At 43.1% G+C, this 20,216-nt stretch overlaps 1 protein-coding gene across 3 annotated transcripts in view; it reads right to left on the bottom strand.

Annotated features, from left to right (window-relative positions):
- The window catches only part of DNMBP (dynamin binding protein), a 123,087-nt gene that overhangs the window by 41,857 nt on the left and 61,014 nt on the right, over positions 1-20,216 (bottom strand). The window contains exon 1 of one of the 3 annotated variants that reach the window (XM_017944197.3): positions 3,893-6,707. The exons of the other annotated variants lie outside the window; for them this stretch is intronic. Coding sequence (XP_017799686.2) covers positions 3,893-5,045 — 1,153 coding nt within the window. The 5' untranslated portion in view covers positions 5,046-6,707. Of the gene's footprint in view, positions 1-3,892; positions 6,708-20,216 lie in introns of those variants that run through there. 3 annotated transcript variants of the gene reach the window in all.

Here is a 20,216-nt window from a genome sequence, read left to right as displayed (position 1 = left end):
CGATCTCCTGACCTCGTGATCCGCCCGTCTCGGCCTCCCAAAGTGCTGGGATTACAGGCTTGAGCCACCGCGCCCGGCCGATAAGCAAATTTTTATAATGTCAGTCAAAAAATCTTTACATGAAAAGCTGTTTTCTACACACACACACACACACACACACACACACTCTCTGATATTCTATTTTACCAAGACTCTTGAGGCAAGATAATACTGCTCACATTTTACAAATGAGGAAACAGGCAAAGAGGAATAAAATGACTTGTTTAAGACCAAACAGTTCATAAAGCAGCATATTCAAAACTGGCCTCCTAAGCCAGTGCTCTCCATTAAACGTGAAGGCGTGTTCTGGATTTTGTGTGTTATCCATAAAAGCATGGCCGTTTCCTGCATTATATTTCCATTAACACTACAGTGATGGTTCAAAATTTGTTCAACTACATAACCCTCTGGCTATTCTTCTATCCCACTCTATAAAATCACTTTCTTCAGTTTATATTAATTAGGCGGTTTACTTTTATTCCTTCCACTTGCTCTCATAACATTTTATATATCGTTTACAACTATCCCACCTTCCCCCCAAAAAATCAATTGATCTAAATTATAATCGCTTAAAGTTTTAATTATAGGCTGGGTGGTGTGACTCACGCCTGTAATCCCAGCACTCTGGGAGGCCAAGGCAGGCAGATCACCTGAGGTAAGGAGTTTGAGACCAGCCTGGCCAACATGGTAAAACCCCATCTCTACTAAAAACACAAGAATTAGCGGGGTGTGGTGGCGCACACCACCAGCTACTCGGGAGGCTAAGGCAGGAGAATTGCTTGAACCCGGCAGGCGGAGGCTACAGTGAGCCAAGATGGTGCCACGGAACTACAGCTTGGACAACAGAGGGAGACTCCATCTGGGAGCTGGGGCAAGGATATGGAAAGCTGAAATGTCCTCTAAGCATTCTGTAGTTTCAGTCAAGTCGTTGCATCTGTTGGAACTTCAGGACTAGCAAAACAAGTGGAGTTAAACTAGATGGTCTTTAAAGTTAGTTCCATCTGAGTGAATGAATCTAGTCTAACAGGCAAGATATAAATTCATGAAACAAAAGAATAAGACAAAATAGAATAAACTTAAGTAGTTAGTGCTTAGGTTTTATTTATTTAAAAGGGTGAACCTAATCTCTCAAAATAAGGATTACTGTATTTATTTATTTATTTTTTTTGAGATGGAGTTTTACTCTTGTTGCCCAGGCTGGAGTGCAATGGTGCGATCTCGCCTCACCGCAACCTCCGCCTCCTGGGTTCAAGGAAGTGATAGGCGGGTGGGGCAACTTGTAAAGGGGAAGGGAGGTGGGCGGATAAAACACAAAGAAATGCCCATTTATGAGGACCTACTATGTTCCGGATATGTGATTGTTTTATTTTTCTATCTCATTATGAAACAGGTATTATCTTCACTTTACAAATTGAGAATCCGAAACTCCAAAAGGTTAAGTAATTTTTGTCAAGTTAAGGCCATTTAGTAAATGGAGCTGAGATTTGAACTCCAGGCAGGCCGACTCTGATGCTTGTTCCTTTGTGTAATTACACAGTGTTCCCTTGTAATATTCAGGAAGGGGGATGGTGTGAGAGAGCTAACAAAAATGTTAGAATGCTGAAAGATTTCTAGTAAAGACAGAATTTGTTACAGGTCAAGGAGGATACTAGGGGTACAAAAATCGGTGAACTAAATATGAATATACTTTCAAAAGTTAAGTCCTTAAAGATACAGAGAGCTGTAGAAATGCAAATGACACTGGGTGGAACCGAGCTGGTTTCAGAGAGATCAGAGGGCACATTACAACACTGCAGAGAGAAGGGCTTGACTCCTGTGAAGTCCAACAGAATAAACACACTTTGATTGCAGTTGGGAGGCTTAATACAATAAGGAACTAAAGATAGGAAACAAAGTTCACGGAAGGAACAGATGTGGGGGGAGGGAAGGGGAACAATACAAAAACCAGTATCAAGAAGGAATTTAGAAGTTATCCAGCGGCCGGGCGCGGTGGCTCAAGCCTGTAATCCCAGCACTTTGGGAGGCCGAGGCTGGTGGATCACGAGGTCAGGAGATCGAGACCATCCTGGCTAACATGGTGAAACCCCGTCTCTACTAAAAATACAAAAAAATAGCCGGGCGAGGTGGCGGGCGCCTGTAGTCCCAGCTACTCGGAGGCTGAGGCGGGAGAATGGTGTGAACCCAGGAGGCGGAGCTTGCAGTGAGCCGAGATCGCGCCACTGCACTCCAGCCTGGGCGACACAGCGAGACTCCGTCTCAAAAAAAAAAAAAAAAAAAAAAAAGAAGTTATCCAATCCCTATCATTTCAGAGAGAAAATGCACCTAGGAAAAAATGACTAGCTGCTAAAAACCTCAGCCTCCCAACTAAAGCTGGGTTTCGTTTCATTTTTGTCTTTATAGGTGCAGGTTAAGAGCCTGTTAGGTCCAAAATGGTGCCCTGGAAATTCAAGTTAAGTTAAGCCCATGTTGGAGGACCACCAGGTAAACCACTGGCTGTTCCAGGACCACAGCAGGCTTATCTTTTCAGTCTGTGGTGCCTCCCAATACAAATCTAACCAGCCAGCCCATTCTGAAGGAGACCTAGACGAGAAACTTTCCACTTAGCAGGAGGGTATGAGATGGATTTTCCAGATCATTCACATTCTCTGACTAACCTTTATCCTCTGGTCACAGCCTGGACCCCAAAATTGGCCAGAACCAGAAAGGCTGTTTAGCATGAAGACAACATACAGCATACACACACACGAAAAGTTTAACAGGGAGTCCAGTAATTATAAAAATAACACAGTAGAAATAAAGTTCACTTATGAGAACTGAAGAAGAAAAGACATAATGGCAAGAAAGAAATAATCTCTACATGACAAAAGACTCCTAATATTCTCATTTCACAGATAATGTAGTTAAGGCTCAGTGAGATGAAGTGATTTGAAAGCTAGAAATAATCTTCTGGATTCTACAAGAGTGTCAGTACTCATCATTAAGATTCCTGAATGTCAAGGAGTGAACAATCGATAAAACAAGTCAGGGCTACTCTGGGCACACTGCCTATGGGGTAGCCCTGCTCTGAAAGGAGCAGTAAAAAAATATTAAAACTAAAATTAAGGCCTGGCAATGGTGGCTAACGCTTGTAATCCCAGCACTTTGGGAAGCAGAGGTGGGTGGTTCGCTTGAGCCCAGGAGTTCAAGACCAGCCTGGGCAACATGGTGAAACCCTGCCCCTACAAAAAAAAAATTAAAAATTAGCTGGGCATGGTGGCATGTGCCCATAGTCCCAGCTACTCAGGAGGCTGAAGTGGGAGGATCTCTTGAGCCCAGGAGGTTGAGGCTGCAGTGAGCCACGACCATGCCACTGTTCTCCAGCCTGGGGGACAGAATGAGATCTTGTTTCAAATAAATAAATAAATAAAAATAAAGTCAAGTCTTCTTTTCCATTAATGTCCAAAGAAGTGCAGAGACTGAGAGAAAAAAAAAAAAAAAACACGCCAGGAAAATGAATTTTAGCTTGACACCCTGATAATAAACTTGCTGCCCCCACAAGATGAACAAAAACATGAAAGTAAGAAAGGAAAGACACTTGAGATTAGAGACAACTGAAAAAAACAAGAAGAGTAAATAAAAGCTCCCATGAGAGCGCTGTCCGAATGTTGCATATTTTTAGCACTGTATATACTCTTGCTCTGTACAACACCCTCCAAAGTAATTAAATCTCTAAGGTTGTTCTCACTCAAGGTGCACTTGATAAGAAGTTCAGGGCCCGGGTTCCTTAAGAACACAAGTGCTCCTAGTACCTGGTATAACCACCCTTTAAATCTATTTTTATGCTTTATCCTAAGAAGGCTGGCTGAGTTCATACCTTGGGTTTTCTTCCTGTTTTGCACGAACTCTGAGCGCCTGAGGGTGCTGGGTGCTGTGCGGCGGAGGCAACTATTCCTTCTCCAAGTCTCTAGGCCATTTAATTTTCTCTCTTCCTCTAAATGCCAGATATTCTTCTCTAACGACGAGCTCTGAGGAATCCCCAAATGACGTTCTCCTTGGTCTCCCGTGGTACACTGAGTCTGCAGACCATCCAGAAGGATCCCGCTGCCCCCACATGCCTTTGTTCTTGATATGTCAATGCCATTATACTCCAAATTCTCCATTTGATGGAGAGAATCTGTTCCTCTGGAATTACGGGATTTATATGCACAGTTTGCAAATAAAGCATCATAGCCTTCATTTTCTGTATCAAAATTACCCTGATCCATGACATGAGTCTTAGCTTTGGGATACATGTTGTCATTTTGATAAACATTCGTGTCCCCTTCATGGTATTTGATAAATTCTTTATCTTTCTTGACCCCATTCAAATCTGAAAAGCTCACAGTCTGCCCATTAGGATAACTCCCAGGAACATGATATAAATTGCTGTGTTCTCTATTATAAAAATTAGTTTCCTGACAATCCTCAAGATTATGATTAACATTCCTATGGTCTATATACCACAACTGAGGTCGACCTAAATTCGCTGAAGAATCATCTAAACCCCTATGATCAGTCAATTGTTCAGCTTTTTTAGAGTCCTCAGGATTATAATTTAGATTCTTACAGTCTGGGTAGCCATTTTCCCCATATCCACCAGCTTTTGAGGTCACATCTGGGCTTCTCGTGGGCGAATTATCCTTCGTCCAAGGGCTGGGACTCTCATAATCTACATTTTCTGGACTCCTATAACCATCATGACCTCCGTGGTACACACAGCCCTTTCCACTTTCATGTGCTTCCCCACAGTCCACATAGCTTGGTTCACTCTGCTCAAAATCCCAGTATCCACAATCCCTTTTTCTGTAGGGCCGATGCTGCCCTTTGTCCCAGTACCTGGGATCCAAGTCATTTTCTCTGTAGAGTCCATCTGGCACCGTAAGGTTCCTTTTCCGTACACTCCCGTAGTCTTCATATTCCCAGGTGGAGTCCCAGTGCCTTTTTTCCTCCACTTCACTTTCTTTTCTAGCCTTGTGGGTTTCACACATATTCTATGTGCTTAAAGAAAAAGGTTTTACTTTTCTTTTCCATGGGCCTGGTCTGGGCTGTGGACAGGTGCAGTCTAGCCTTAGGCTGGATCTGTCCTGCTTAAAATGTCTCCCAAGCATTCCAGACACTCTTCTTGTCGCTCTGGTCAGAGCACAGAGAGATGTGGAGTTATTTCAACCTCAGGATCCAATCAGCGAGCTACTCTATCTTTCTCCAGAGGCCAGCAGATAATGAGTAACTAGTATGCATGTGATTGGAGTTGCCAGCTTTGTTTGGTGTTTCCCTCAAGCTGGTCAAACTGGCTTGGCTGCTTTACTCGCTGAAGATAGAGGCATTCTGCTGCTCTAAAGGTTTTGCAGGAAAAGTCATATGAAAGAGAAACAGCCCCCACTTTAGAAGTCCAGGTCAGGTCACATATCAGTCTCCCCCGCCTCTTTAATCCTTTAGTAAGCCACCAGGGGTATAAACAAATGCTTTCCTTCCCATGCAGCTCAAGCTGGACCTCCATTCCCCATCCTCCAAGTCCACCCTTCTAATCCATGAACATTCAAAACCTTTCAGGACTTCACCCCTTAACTTAGAGGCAGGACTCTTCTGAGTGCTTTGCTTTTCTGGAATTCAAGTCACCAGTCAGTGTATACTCTAATCGCGAGCTGCTCAAGCTCCCACCTGCAGACAGTTAGTCATACAACTGAAGGAAGAAAAAGTACTTCCTTTTCCTTTGATCTGGACAGTAGGTGATTTTATAGCGTAAACACTCTTCCCAGAATGGAGTTAGGTATGCTTTCACATTTTCCCAGATACTTGTCATGCCAGGGAAGCATCAAAAACATTAATTTCTTAAACCTCTTTTCTAGTTAACTCATACAACATATTTAAGAAGTGGAAAATGAGGCCAGAAATGAAAAAGGCAGGTAAATGGCTATTTAAATCAACAAACATTAGCTGGTTACCTATCACAGAGGAGGCACTGTGGAAGAGAAAAAGACGTACAAGTTAGTCCCTGCCTCTTACAATGCAGAAGCAACCCGCTTAAAGGAAGATCGAATGTGATAAGTGCTATGGAGCAAAGACAAACAGCAACGGCACCAAAGCAAAGCCCCTGGTATGGCAAGTGGAGGCTTCAGGGAAGCGGTCGGATGTAAACAGTGACTTCAGGGAGAAGGGGGATCTCTGCAGACTTCACATATGGAGCACTAAGAAATGGGGAATCATCTGAAGGATATAATACATGGTAAATAAGAGAGGAGGCTGAAGAGATAGGTTGGGGTGGACCCCAGAGGATGTCAATGACATTTATTTTATTCAATGGAAAGCAGAGTCATGAGGTTTTGAGCAGGGGAAACGTGCTAAGAGACAGGCCTTAATAAGATTAGTCTTTTAGCTGTCTGGTCATTCATTGGATGTCTAGGAATGACTCCTTGAACTTAAATCTTATTTGTGAAATAATATCCAGAACCCTCAGGAGAACTGGGTTACATGCTTTGTTAATAATTAGATGTTTACTCTTGGATAATGACTAATTCTCTCTGGGACTCAGTCTACCCGTCAATAAAATGAGGCGGTTGGCCACAGTGACTCCTCTGATTCCCCCAGCATTTTTTTTTTGAGACAGAGTTTCACTCTTGTAGCCCAGGCTGGAGTGCAGTGGCGCGATTTCAGCTCACTGAAACCTCCGCCTCCCGTGTTCATGTGATTCTCCTGCCTCAGCCTCCCGAGTAGCTGGGATTACAGGCGCATGCCACCACGCCCTGCTAAATTTTGTATTTTTAGTAGAGACGGGATTTCACCACGTTGGCCAGGCTGGTCTCAAACTCCTGACCTCAGGTGATCCGCCCGCCTCGGCCTCCCAAAGTGCTGGGATTACAGGCGTGAGCCACCGCGCCCGGCCGCCTTTTGGATTCTTTACGGACTTACTGAATAAGCCTTTATTTATTTACTGGACTTAGGGTCTTGCTCTGCTGCCCAGGCTGAAGTGAAGTGGTACAATCAAAGCTCACTGCAGCTTTGAACTTCTGGGCTCAAGGGATCCTCCCACCTCAGCCTCCCTAGTAGCTGGGATTATAGGCATGTGCCACCGTGCCCAGCTCGAATGAAACTCTAGATTGTCAAATCTTCTTTTATTTTTATTTTTTGAGACAGAGTCTTACTCTGTCACCCAGGCTGGAGTGCAGTGGCATGACCTTGGCTCACTGCAACCTCCATCTCCAGGGTTCAAGAGATTCTCCTGCCTCAGCCTCCCAAGTAGCTGAGATTACACGTGCCTGCCACTACGCACGGCTGATTTTTTTTTTTTTTTTTTTATTTTTTTTTTTCTTTTTTTTTTTTTTTTTGAGACGGAGTCTCGCTCTGTAGCCCAGGCTGGAGTGCAGTGGCCGGATCTCAGCTCACTGCAAGCTCCGCCTCCCGGGTTTACGCCATTCTCCGGCCTCAGCCTCCCGAGTAGCTGGGACTACAGGCGCCCGCCACCTCGCCCGGCTATTTTTTTTTGTATTTCTTAGTAGAGACGGGGTTTCACCGTGTTAGCCAGGATGGTCTCGATCTCCTGACCTCGTGATCTGCCCATCTCGGCCTCCCAAAGTGCTGGGATTACAGGCTTGAGCCACCGCGCCCGGCCGCACGGCTGATTTTTATATTTTTCAGTAGAGAAGGGGTTTCACCATGTTGGCCAGGCTGGTCTCGAACTCCTGAACTCCTGACCTGATCACTCCTCAAGCGATCTGCCCACCTGGGCCTCCCAAAGTGCTGGGACTACAGGCGCGCCAGGCCTGAATGAACCTCTATATTGTCAAACCTTCCGATGTCCACTTGTTCTGGTTCCTTGCACCTCCTCAACCAACAGCAGCAGCAGTGACAGCCCTGGCAGCTACCATGTTTTCAGTGTGTACTATGGGCTACGATCAGCACTAGGAAGCTGGTAGAGGTTTTCCATTTTCACTACCCTCCTAGGAGAGTATTTATTATACTTGTTTTACCACAGATACAGAAACAATCTGGGAGTGTGAATAACCTGTCCAAGATCACATAAGCTAGTACATGGCAGGGCTACAATTTGCACCCAGATCTGTTTGATTTCATGGCACTAGACTAAGAAGAATATCTCAAAACACAGTAAATCTTAATTTTCCTCAACCCAAGTAAATAAACAAAGAGACACCATCCTGGCCTAATTCAAAAGTGGATCACTACTGAGGCAAGCCATGTACACCCCAACACCACCATTCCCTCTTTGTTTCCAGTCCTGGCTGACCAACCCTGCCCTGAGCTGGGCCTCACCAGCCAACCACCATGAGCACACAGAATGGCAGTGACACACAAGACAGCCCAGCACTGAGTGATTCAGTCATTACAACCTATTACCTAAACCCAATAAAGATTGCGACTTGGTTCACCAAACCAACAGGAAGTCAACATTATTCGGGAGAATAGCTTTCACCACAAGTTATAACAGAGCAACAGTGTAACAGGGAGAGCACTGGAGACCAGATGAGGAAATGACACCTGCCTTCTAGAAGTTCAATTTCTGCTAAAAACCAGTTTGCAGGTATGATTACCCTCTTTGGCTGTCACTTTCCTATGTAGGAAATGTGGACATTAATGATTTCTCTGCCACTTTAAATCTAAAATTCTATGATCTTGCTTATTTCTAATCCAGTTAAAAGATTAAACTTTCTCTGTTATGGAAAACAAAGTTCTCTAGCAACTTGATATCTTTGATAAAGCTAGCAAGATAAGAAAAACACACCTAATAAATCAACCAAGAGAAGAGATAAAAAAAGAGGACTAAATTATAAGTAAGGATCCTAGTTATAAAAAGAAATTATTGGCCGGGTATGGTGGCTCACACCTGTAATTCCAGCACTTTGGGGGGCCGAGGTGGGTGGATCACTTGAGGTCAGGAGATCGAGACCAGCCTGGCCAACATGGTGTAACCCCGTCTCTACTAAAAATACAAAAAATTAGCTGGGTGTGGTGGCAGGGGCCTGTAATCCCAGATACTCAGGAGGCTGAGGCAGGAGAATTGCTTGAACCTGGGAGGCAGAGGTTGCAGTGAGCCAAGACAGGCGCCACTGCACTCCAGCCCGGGTGACAGAGCGAGACTCCGTCTCAAAAATTAAAAAAAAGAAATTACAGTTGGGCAAGTGGAGAGCGAACAGTTGGTTACAAAAGGGGGCTTCCCCCTCCTTTTCTAAGTCTGATTGCCTTTAGGACATTAAAGATAAGCAGTCTGCATAAAGAGATAAACTGCCTCAGCTTTACCTCCATACTACTATGACCCAGATCTAAACAAAAGCTGTGAAGGTCTTGCCATTTTTGAGTAATAAATTTGTGTACAGAGAAAGTGCCCGAGGGAAAAGGGAGAATGACTTTTCTACTTTTCTCAATGCTAGGACTGCTGGTGAAATAGAACCCTGTAGACAGCCATCCCTCCTTCAGCACCCCCTCTCACTTTACACAACAGTCACACTACAATGGCTCTTTTCAGCAGTCCCGAAGCACCATCCCACCATGATGTTTGCTATTTGCTCCTAGGGGGTGGGCTATCATGACTATTTGTGTGACGCCCAGAGTGGACAGATAGACTGCCACCTATTCTAGAAGTGAAGATGGGGAAGTAGGACTTGGAAAGAGAGAGAAAAGAGGGAGAAGGTAGAGGAAGGGTAAAGGAAAAAAAGGGAGAAAAGTGTGCCAAAAAAAAAAAAAAAAGAGCAAGAATATGTAACTCCCTAAGCTTTTGTGGATTCCTCTGTGACTGCCCATGTTGTTGCTCCACTCTGAGGGTCAACAACCCCTCACTCTCTAGGACTCTGCCCAGTGACATTCCGATTCCTATAGTTCTTGCTATTTTCCAGAGCACCATGCAAATATCTCTCTTGGCTAACCTATGTTGTTACTTCATTATACTTGCTTATCTCCTTTTATTATACTGAAAGTTCCTTGAGGGCAAGGATGGTCTAAATTGTCTTTCTATCTCTAGCACAGTTCTATAGATGGTAAAACCTCTTTGCAAAAATTATAACACTGAGAAAATTGTAACAGTGAGAAAATCATAACAATGAAAGAGATCTGATCTAACCAACCCTCATCTTGTCTTTAACCTCCAAACTGCCCTTGATCACTCCTGGGCTTGGCCTAAGCTAACTGTGGGAGAAATTTAGTTTACAGTTGAAATGGAAATAGCCCTTCCACAAAACTAAACCACTTTTGTAAAACTAATGAAAGATCACCAAGTCGGAAGGATGAGAGGAGTCTAATTCTGCTAAGATGTAGACATAAAGGATCATTAGCCATTATTTAGAAGGTAACAAGATTTGCAACTTTCACAATTACCCCTTCAGATAACACCATTATTGTAGAACCCAGGATTAATCTTTTAAGATGTCTTTTCAGGCTTTTACATTTCTAAGGACTGATGGCTCCACCTGGACCTGTCAATCAGTCCTGTGGTCCCACTCAGCAAGGGACTTGGTACAGGAGGACCATTGTCCACATCCCTATGATTGCATCCCCAATCAATCAGCAGCACCCATTCCCCTAACCCCCTGGCTGCTAAACTATCCTGGAAAAACCTCTGCATTTTTTAGACTGATTTAAGTAGTAACTCCATCTCCCACATGGAGTGGCCAGCTGCATGTCAAACTCTTTCTTCATGCAATGGCCTCAGTGAATTGGCTTTATTTGTGCAGTGGGCAGAAAGAACCCACTGGGTGATTACAATGGGGCACACAGTAGGTATTTAAATGTTCAATGAAATCAATGCATGTAGCATTTATTTAGTACATGCTAGATGCTAGGTAGAGGGCAATCTAGCTTAGAGGTTAAGCGCACAGGCTTTGATAGCTCTGGATTTAAATCCTGACTTTGCCACTTAATAGCTGTATAATCTTGGGGAGGTTATTTAATCTCTCTAGGCTTGTTTCTTCACCTTTTCACCATCAAACCTACCCTGCTACCTGCCTGTAAACCCGAATGCTCTGCCTCCCTCCTTTAACAACAGAGGAAGTGTCCCTGCTCTGATCCCAGGCCAATCTCTCCATTGGCTTGCCAGCCCCCTCCCCTCCTGACCACTCAGAGACTGTTCTATCTAACAGCAGTGAGGCCCCCTCTCCCTGCTTCTTCAATGTGCCCATTTTAGTGGATCAGTCTTACGAGTTTATGAACACGTGCTAATGTTTCTCGTCTTACAAACGACTTCCACTGGCATTTCAATCCAACGTCCCCTGCTGCCACTACCCTTTTTTGGTTTCTTTAACAGCAAAACTCTTCGAAAGACTTTTGAGCACAATGCTCAATGCCTCTCTTCCTTACCTCTCATTTTCTCTTTAATCCACTCCAATAGGGCTTGCATCCCAACATCATCCCTTCAGTGAAACTGCTCTTGATAAGGTCACCAAATCCCATGGTCATTTCAGAGACTTGACCTTACTTGGCCTCTTGGCAGCTTCTGATCCTGTCACTTGCCCTTTCTTTTTTTGAGACAGAGTCTAACTTTTTCACCCAGGCTTATGATCTTGGCTCATTGCAACCTCCACCTCCCATGTTCAAGTGATTCTCCTGCCTCAGCCTCCTGAGTGGCTGGGATTACAGGCACCTGCCCCCACGCCTGGCTAATTTTTGTGTTTTTAGTAGCGACGGGGTTTCACCATGTTGGTCAGGATGGTCGCAAACTCCTGACCTCAAGTGCTCCACCCGCCGCCTCGGCTTCCCAAAGTGCTGGGATTATAGGCGTGAGCCACCGAGTCCGGCGTCACCTGCCCCTTCTTGAAACTGTTTCTCCATTTGGCTTTCCTTCTGCTTAGCTGGTTGCTTCTTCTTTGCTGGCCCATCTCTCGTCTTCCGTATTCCTAAAGATTGGAATGCCCCAGGGCTAAGTTCTAGATCATATTCTCCTATACACCCAATTACCTGGCACACAGCAGGAATTCAAGAAGTATTAATATGACTAGAAATGTGGTTGCTACTTGCAACTCTAATCCTTCCAGTTGCCTAACCTCAGGTTACTCCTCAGGATTACCCTTGACTCTTCTCAATCTTTTTTTTTCTTTTTGAGACGGAGTTTCACTCTCGTTGCCCAGGCTGGAGTGCGATGGTGCAATCTCGGCTCACCGCAACCTCTGCCTCCCAGGTTCAAGCGATTCTCCTGCTTCAGCCTCCCTAGTAGCTGGGATTATAGGCATGTGCCACCACACCCAGCTAATTTTGTATTTTTAGTAGAGACAGGGTTTCTCCATGTTGGTCAGGCTGGTCTCGAACCCCCGACCTCAGGTGATCCACCCGCCTTGGCCTCCCAAAGTGCCGGGAGTACAGGTATAAGCCACCGCGCCCGGCCTTTTCTCAATCTCTTATACCTCACATCTAATCCACAAGCAAGTCCTACTGGCTCTAACTCAAAATATGCTGAGAGCTGAGCACCTCTCATCATCCCCACTGCTGCCACCCTGGTCCAAGCTGCTGGCATCCATCCCTTGCCTGGGTCACTGCAGTAGCCTCCTAACTGGTCTCTCAGCCTCTGCCCTGTGTCTCTTCTGTCTCTTCTCTTCTGTTAAATGGTAGGTCAGGTCATATTATTCCCCTGCTCAAAACCTTCCAGTAACTTCTCTTCTTACCCTAAATGATGAACTACAACTGTGCCATTGCTCTAGCTGAACCGGTCTCCTTGTTCTTCCTCAAACACCTAACACACTCTCGAGTTTGCTGTCTTATCTGTCTGGAACGATGCCTCCCACCTCCAGAAATGGTTTGGCTGGCCCCCAACAATCTTACTCAAACAGTATTTTTCAGAAGGTTTTCTCTGATTTCTTTTCTCCATTGATTGTTTTCCCTTCTGACAAAAAAGCAAAAAATATACTCAGAGTTTTACTTACTTATTGCTTGTCTCTTCCCATGAGGGTAGAGATTGCTACTGTGACTCGACAGCACTACCTGGAATACAGTGGGAGCTCAATCATACTGGTTGACTGATGACTGTCCTGTCTTTTGAGTCTTATTACATCTGGTAAAGTGAACAGTAAAAGGAGGCAGCAAGCAGCTCAGGTAGGGATGGGATGGTGGGAACGCTCGCAACTAAGGGTCTCAGGCCATCTGAAGATGAATTATTTTCCTGTACCATGCTGCAAAGCCTCAGTGAAATCTGAAACCGAAACTTAAATACCTCGATGCATTCCAGCTTCTCCACCCTCTGCCTGGAGCTGAGTGAGGAAATGTTCACAAGGCCATCCTACAAACTGCTAAGAACAGTGACTCACAGGTCAATTACACCTCAGTTCACCATTGTAAGCTACATTTCTTGACATACATTCAACCATCCAACCTAAAATGAGAAACTAGTTTCTCTCCTGACTTAACATAGCCTATTAATGGGTTCTGATGATGGCTGCTGTCTTACACTAGGATAAAATCCTTTACAAGTAACTCTGAGCTCATTTTTACTGAGCCAACACCCTGAACCAGATGTTACACAAGTTGAAGATACTTGCTTTTTTCTTACATACTGACAAACTAGAAAGAAAGATTATTATTTCCTCTACATAAACTTTCGTTATCTTGAAAGACCACAGAATGGGCCAGGTGGGGTGGCTCACGCCTGTAATCCCAGCACTTTGGGAGGCCGAGGTGGGCAGATCACCTGAGGTCAGGAGTTCGAGACCAGCCTGGCTAAAATGGCAAAGCCCCGTCTCTACTAAAAATACAAAAATCAGCTGGGCATGGTGGCGGGCACCTGTAATCCCAGTTACTTAGGAGGCTGAGGCAGGAGAACCGCTTGAACCTGGGAGGCGGAGGTTGCAGTGAGCCGAGATTGCACCACTACTCTCCAGCCTGGGTGACAAGAGCGAGACTCTGTCCCAAAAAACAAACAAACAAAAAACACAGAACAATTTGGCTATTTAATTCTATTATCTCTTACTAGTTTGAGAAGGAATTCTTGTTTTTTTTTTTCCTCTGTCACCCAGGCTGGAGTGTGGAGTACAATGACATGCTCACTGCAGCCTCGGCCTCCTGGGCTCACCCAAACCTCCCACCTCAGCCTCCCGAGTAGCTGGGACGACAGGTCCACATCCAGCTCTTTTTGTATTTTTTTGTAGGAATGGGGTCTCACCATGTTGGCTGGGCTGGTCTTGAAGCAATCCTCTCACCTTGGCCTCCCAAAGTGCTGGGAGGCATGAACCACCACATATAGGTGTGAGCCACCATGGCCGGCTGAGAAAGAATACTTATACCTAAGGGATTCCAAGGAGTCTGCAGAATGACAAATTGTTTCTGCATATAAAACAGTTACACGTTCAAATTTTAAAAATCTGTCTAGAATATTACGTATCACTTTAGTATAAAGATGTTATTGTTCCATATCAGTCATTCTCTGGCTTGTTAATCTATCGGCTCTCTTTAATGGACCTTAGATGCTACCTCGTACACTGGGGAAATATTATTTTCCTGAAAAACATATTCTGATTTAATTTGCAACAGACGTCATTAAAAATTACTTTCAGAGTCTCTGGTCAACCTTCCTTTGACATTACCTTAAAGGCCAGGAAGAGGAAAGTTTAGGAGCAAGGTTCCTGACTCGCTCTACAGTTTGGCATCCACTGCACTGATTTAGAACAATGAGGTTCTGGCACTGACACACACCAAAAGTAGCCAGGGTCATGATTCCAAGGCAGCAGGAAACAGTATAATTAGCTATAAAGGTCAATATCAATATGATCACTGGGGTTTCAAACACACATAAATACGAATGATAACATGACTATGTTTTTTAAATTAATCAACGTGTAGCCAGTGCCTGGATCATCGTGTGTGCTCAAGAAATATACACTGAACAAAGAAACGAATGCACACCCTCTTTTCAAATTCAGATGTGTGAACCTCACCTAGAGATAGGGTAGTACTAGGTAGTCCTGATCAGAGCTTCTATAAATAATACGTCCTGGGAAACCTCAAAGTCTGAGAACTAACTCTTAATGTTTCTGCTGCTTTGCAAGTCAACCTGTTCATCAGACTTAAAGGTAGTGTGTTTGAGATCTAAACCTTAACTTGTTAATTAGCAACTCATTTGACTGGAAGCTTCTTGAGACCAGCGAGCACATCTATAACGTTCATTGCTATGTACCCTGCCCTTAGCACAGTGCCTGGCCCATGGTAAAAACAAATGAATACTTCCTGGATGAATGAGTGATTGACCTGAACACCACACAGAAGCCCACAAAATGATGTTTCATTCCCCAACACACAGCAACCATAAATACTGTCTAGTATTCTACCCTGACTCTAGACGATAATTCCAAATTTAAAACTCCTAATTCAGAGTTACAGCCAAAGACTGACTTATTTAAAACTAATACTGGACTTTTTATTTCCAATAATTGAAATCTACGTTATTTGGATCAGTCCCTCATAGAAAGAAAAAAAAATCTTTAAAATAGAAATCTAAAAGGAGACCTTTTCTGTAATAAGCTAAGATCCCAAAGAACTCCCGAGGGTAAATCAGAATTGGGCCAGCCCTCTTGCTCAATTACAGCTGGGTTCCGACACCTTGGTCATAAGGTACACCGAGCCTTGAAATTGGTTTAAGTTGGACCTGGGCTGAAAATGACTAGTGTTTGTTTCCATGTGGAAATTCCTTCTTAGCATTTCTTAGGAAATTTATACGTCTTTCTAAAAAAAAAAAAAAAAAAAAAAAAAATCAGCTGAGAACTCTAGAAAACAAGAGAAGGTACTAGGATTCTCCTGGGAGAATAAAGCCTAACAATAAATGCAGAGACATTAAGAGTTTAAAGAAATCCACCAGTGTCAAGCTGACGCAAGAGCAGAGAATACTGACACGCAGAGTACAGTGTGAAAGGTGACATTTCTGGGAATGAGGACGAGAGTGGGTGGGAGGGCCAGGGTCTGATCATCTGGGAATGAGGACAAGAGTGGGTGGGAGGGCCAGGGTCTGATCAGTTAACTTTGCTCACAGTTGTTGCTATGTAATACATGTGTTTAGAAGAGTGTGTGCTCCTGGCCCTGTGCGTTGCCAACAGTGAGTCATTCTTGCAAATAAAATAAAGATTAATAAGCTTTCTTGTATAGTATGCTTTATACAGATCTTATAACGGTAGTCTAAGAAATAAAGTTTTATAAGGAAAGGAAGTCCTTAAATTAGCAATTCTGACACATGATTCTGTATAGTGCTAAATCTTGCACAGAGGGGCAAATGTTCCATTATTTGAATACCATCCAGTAATGTTTGTCCAGTGTTTTCTACTGCTTAATATTTGATATATAGTTCTTTATAAATGTTTTAATAGAAGAAATGCAAAAGAGAAGATATGAATATTGTTGTGAAATATTCCTACACAAAATCAGGAACATATCTAAAATCTGCATTAGCATAAGCAATATCAATTTCTTTTTTTTTTTTTTTTTTTTGAGACAGAGTCTCGCTCTGTCGCCCAGGCTGGAGTGCAGTGGCGCGATCTCGGCTCACTGCAAGCTCCGCCTCCCGGGTTCCCGCCATTCTCCTGCCTCAGCCTCCCGAGTAGCTGGGACCACAGGCGCCCACCACCTCGCCCGGCTAGTTTTTTGTATTTTTTTAGTAGAGACGGGGTTTCACCGTGTTCGCCAGGATGGTCTCGATCTCCTGACCTCGTGATCCGCCCGTCTCGGCCTCCCAAAGTGCTGGGATTACAGGCTTGAGCCACCGCGCCTGGCCCAGCAATATCAATTTCAATGGCAAAGCCAAAATCAGAACAAGCAGACGAAATATTTTCAACATTAAAAAAGAAAATGAGCTTTCATGAGACAACATGCACCCAAACAGGCCTAAGAGAAATGCTTTTTCTTTCTTTTTTCTTTTTTTTTAAATTGAGACGGAGTCTCGCTCTGTCACCCAGGCTGGAGTGCAGTGGCGCGATCTTGGCTCACTGCAACCTCCACCTGCTGGGCTCAAGCCATTCTCCTGCCTCAGTCTCCTGAGTAGCTGAGACGACAGGTGCTCACCACTATGCAGTGTGCTAGTGTACACTCGCTAATTTTTTGTATTTTTAGTAGAGACGGGGTTTCACCATGTTGGGCAGGCTGGTCTCAAATTCCTGACCTCAAGTGATCCACCCGCCTCAGCCTCCCAGAGTGCTGGGATTACAGGCATGAGCCACTGAGCCCAGCCCTGGAAATGCTTTTGAATACACACTTAACAATTCCACCAACATCAACATAAAATGAAAACCTTTTTTGATCTATGAAATATTAGTCACAAAACAAAGATCAACACTATCAGATAGGGCAACTAATGCTCTGTGTATTTAAAATTCTATTTAAAGGCATGTAAACCGATGGAACAGAATAGAAAATCCAGAAATAGAGCTGCACCATCTACAATCAAGTGATCTTCAACAAAGTTGACCAAAATAAGCAATGGGGAAAGAATTCTCTATACAATAAATGGTACTGGAAAAACTAACCATATGCAGAAGAATGAAACTGGACTTCCATCTCTCACCATATACAAAAATTAACTCAAGATGAATTAAAGACTTAAATGTAAGGCCTCAAACTACACAAATCCTTGAATAAAACCTAGTTAACACTCTTCTAGACATTGGCTTAGGCAACCTGCAACAAAAACAAAAATTGACAACTGGAACCCAATTAAACTAAAGAGCTTCTGTATAGCAAAACAAACTATCAACAGAGTAAACAGACAACCTACAGACTGGGAAAAACTATGCATCCAACAAAGGCCTAACATCTAGAATTTATAAGGAACTTAAATCAACAAGAAAAAACAACCCCATTAAACACTGGGCACAGGACATGAACTGGCACTTCTCAAAAGAAGACATTTAAGTAGCCAAGAAATATATGAAAAAAAATGTTTAACATCACTAATCATCAGAGAAATGCAAATCAAAACCACAATGAGAAACCATCTTACCCCAGTCAGAATGGGTATTAAAGTAAAAAAATTACAGATATGTTAGCATGGTTGTGGAGAAAAGGGAACACTTATACACTGTTAGTGGGAATGTAAATTAGTTCAGCCCCTGTGGAAAGCAGTTTGGAGATTTCTTAAAGGGCTAACAGTAGAATTACAATTCGACCTAGCAATCCCAGTATTGGGTATGTCCAAAGGAAAATTCTTCTACCTAAAACACAACTGCACTCAGTTGACTCCAGCACTATTCACTACAGCAAAGACGAAAATCAACTTAGGTGCCTATCAACAGTGGACTGGATAAAGGAATCCTGGTATATATACACCAAGAAATACTATGTAGCCACAAACTAGAATGAAATCATGTCCTTTGCAGCAACATGGAGGCAGCTGGAGGCCAGTATCCTAAGACAATTAAGGCAGAAGCAGAAAACCAAATATCACGTGTTTTCACTTATAAGAGGGAGCTACATAATGGGTACACATGGACATAAAGATAGAAACAACAGACACTGGGGACTACAGGACAATGGAGGCAGGGAGGGAGGCAAAGGTTGAAAAACTGCCTATTAGGTACTATGTTCTCTTACACAGGTGATGGGATCAATTGAAGCCCAAACCTCAGCATTATGTAATATACCCTTGTAACAAATCTGCACATGTACTTCCTGAATCTAACATTTAAAAGTCAAAATAAAATTAGATTTTAAGAGTAATTTTAAAATACTAAACATTTGTGGTATTTCTTTCAATTTTTAAATGATTTTTGACATTTATCTTGTACTAATGTTCTTCTTTTAATGTTTTATATTATCACATTAATATTCTGATTTTATAAATCTTCTATAGGTGTGTAAGATATTAAGGTTAGAAGAAGCTGAGCAAAGGATATGGAAGCTCGTATTTTTGCAGCTTTCTATAAATCTAAAATTATTTAAAAATGAAATTTAAGAATGTTTTTAAGATGTTGATGCTGGGGGAAGCTATGTATGTGTGGGGGCACGAGATACGGGAAATCTCTGTACCTTCCTTTCAGTGTTGCTGTGAATCTAAAATAGCTCTTACAAAAATCAAGTCCTTTAAAAAAGTCTATTATCAGGTAGAGAATATTTTTACATGTTATTAAAATATATAGTCATATCATGACATTGTGACTCACAACAAACCGTGCATTTATTTCATATACAAATATAAAACCTCTGAAAACCTTAGTGTAATACTAGCACAGGAAAACTTGTCACCATTGATTATGATCTCTACTACTATTCAAGAATGTGTAAGTAAAAGTTTTTTAAAATACGAAATTATAATTTAGGAATTCCCAGGAATTCCAATTTCTTACTCCTGAATCTCAAATATTACTATCCTTCAGGAATTTGAAAACATTAGTTGACTACAAACAACTGACAGAAACAAATGCAAATTCCTTCTAGAGTTCAGGTGTCCTCACCTCAAGTCTTAAGATTTTCCAAATACTATGACCAGCACACAGTAAGATAACCAGACACACAAAGAGCCTAGACCACAAGAATGAGAACCATGGAACATCAAAAACAGTCCCACTAAGACTGAATATCTTGGAATCATACATACACAGACTCTAAAACAGCTATGCTTACCATATGGAAAGAAAATAAAAACCAAGGCCGGGCATGATGGCGTGGGTCACATCTATAATCCCAGCACTTTGGGAGGCCAAGGCAGGTGGATCACTCGAGGCCAGGAGTTCAAGACCAGACTGGCCAACATGGTGAAACCCCATCTCTACTAAAAATACAAAAATTAGCCAGGCGTGGTGGTGGGCACCTGTAATCCCAGCTACTTGGGAAGCTGAGGCACAAGAATCACGTGAACCCAGGAGGCGGAAGTTGCAGTGAGCCGAGATTGTGCCATTGCACTGCAGCCTGGGCAACCAAAGTGAGACTCCATCTCAAAAAAATAAATAAACAAACAAACAAATAAATAAATAAATGCAGAGTTTTAAGAAGAGGCAGTAGCTACACTAAAAACCTCACTGTGGGTCTGGCACAGCACTGGTCTCACAAGGGGCCTGGCATCTCTGCACTGACAGTTCCCAGGTCCCAAGTAGACCAGTTCAAAGTAAAAACAGAAGTAGGAGATCTCTGAAAGCTCTGGGAGGTAGAGCAGGCAATTCAATTCAAATCCATTCAGTTAAACTCAACTCCCTTCATTAGGCAGTTGAGTCCCTATTGTGCACAGAACATCACACCAGGTGTGTGGGAAATGACACACTGAA

The sequence above is a fragment of the Papio anubis genome, chromosome 11, assembly GCF_008728515.1.
Source record: "Papio anubis isolate 15944 chromosome 11, Panubis1.0, whole genome shotgun sequence".
Taxonomy (NCBI): Eukaryota; Metazoa; Chordata; class Mammalia; order Primates; family Cercopithecidae; genus Papio; species Papio anubis.
This window is presented reverse-complemented; position numbering and strand designations above follow the sequence as displayed.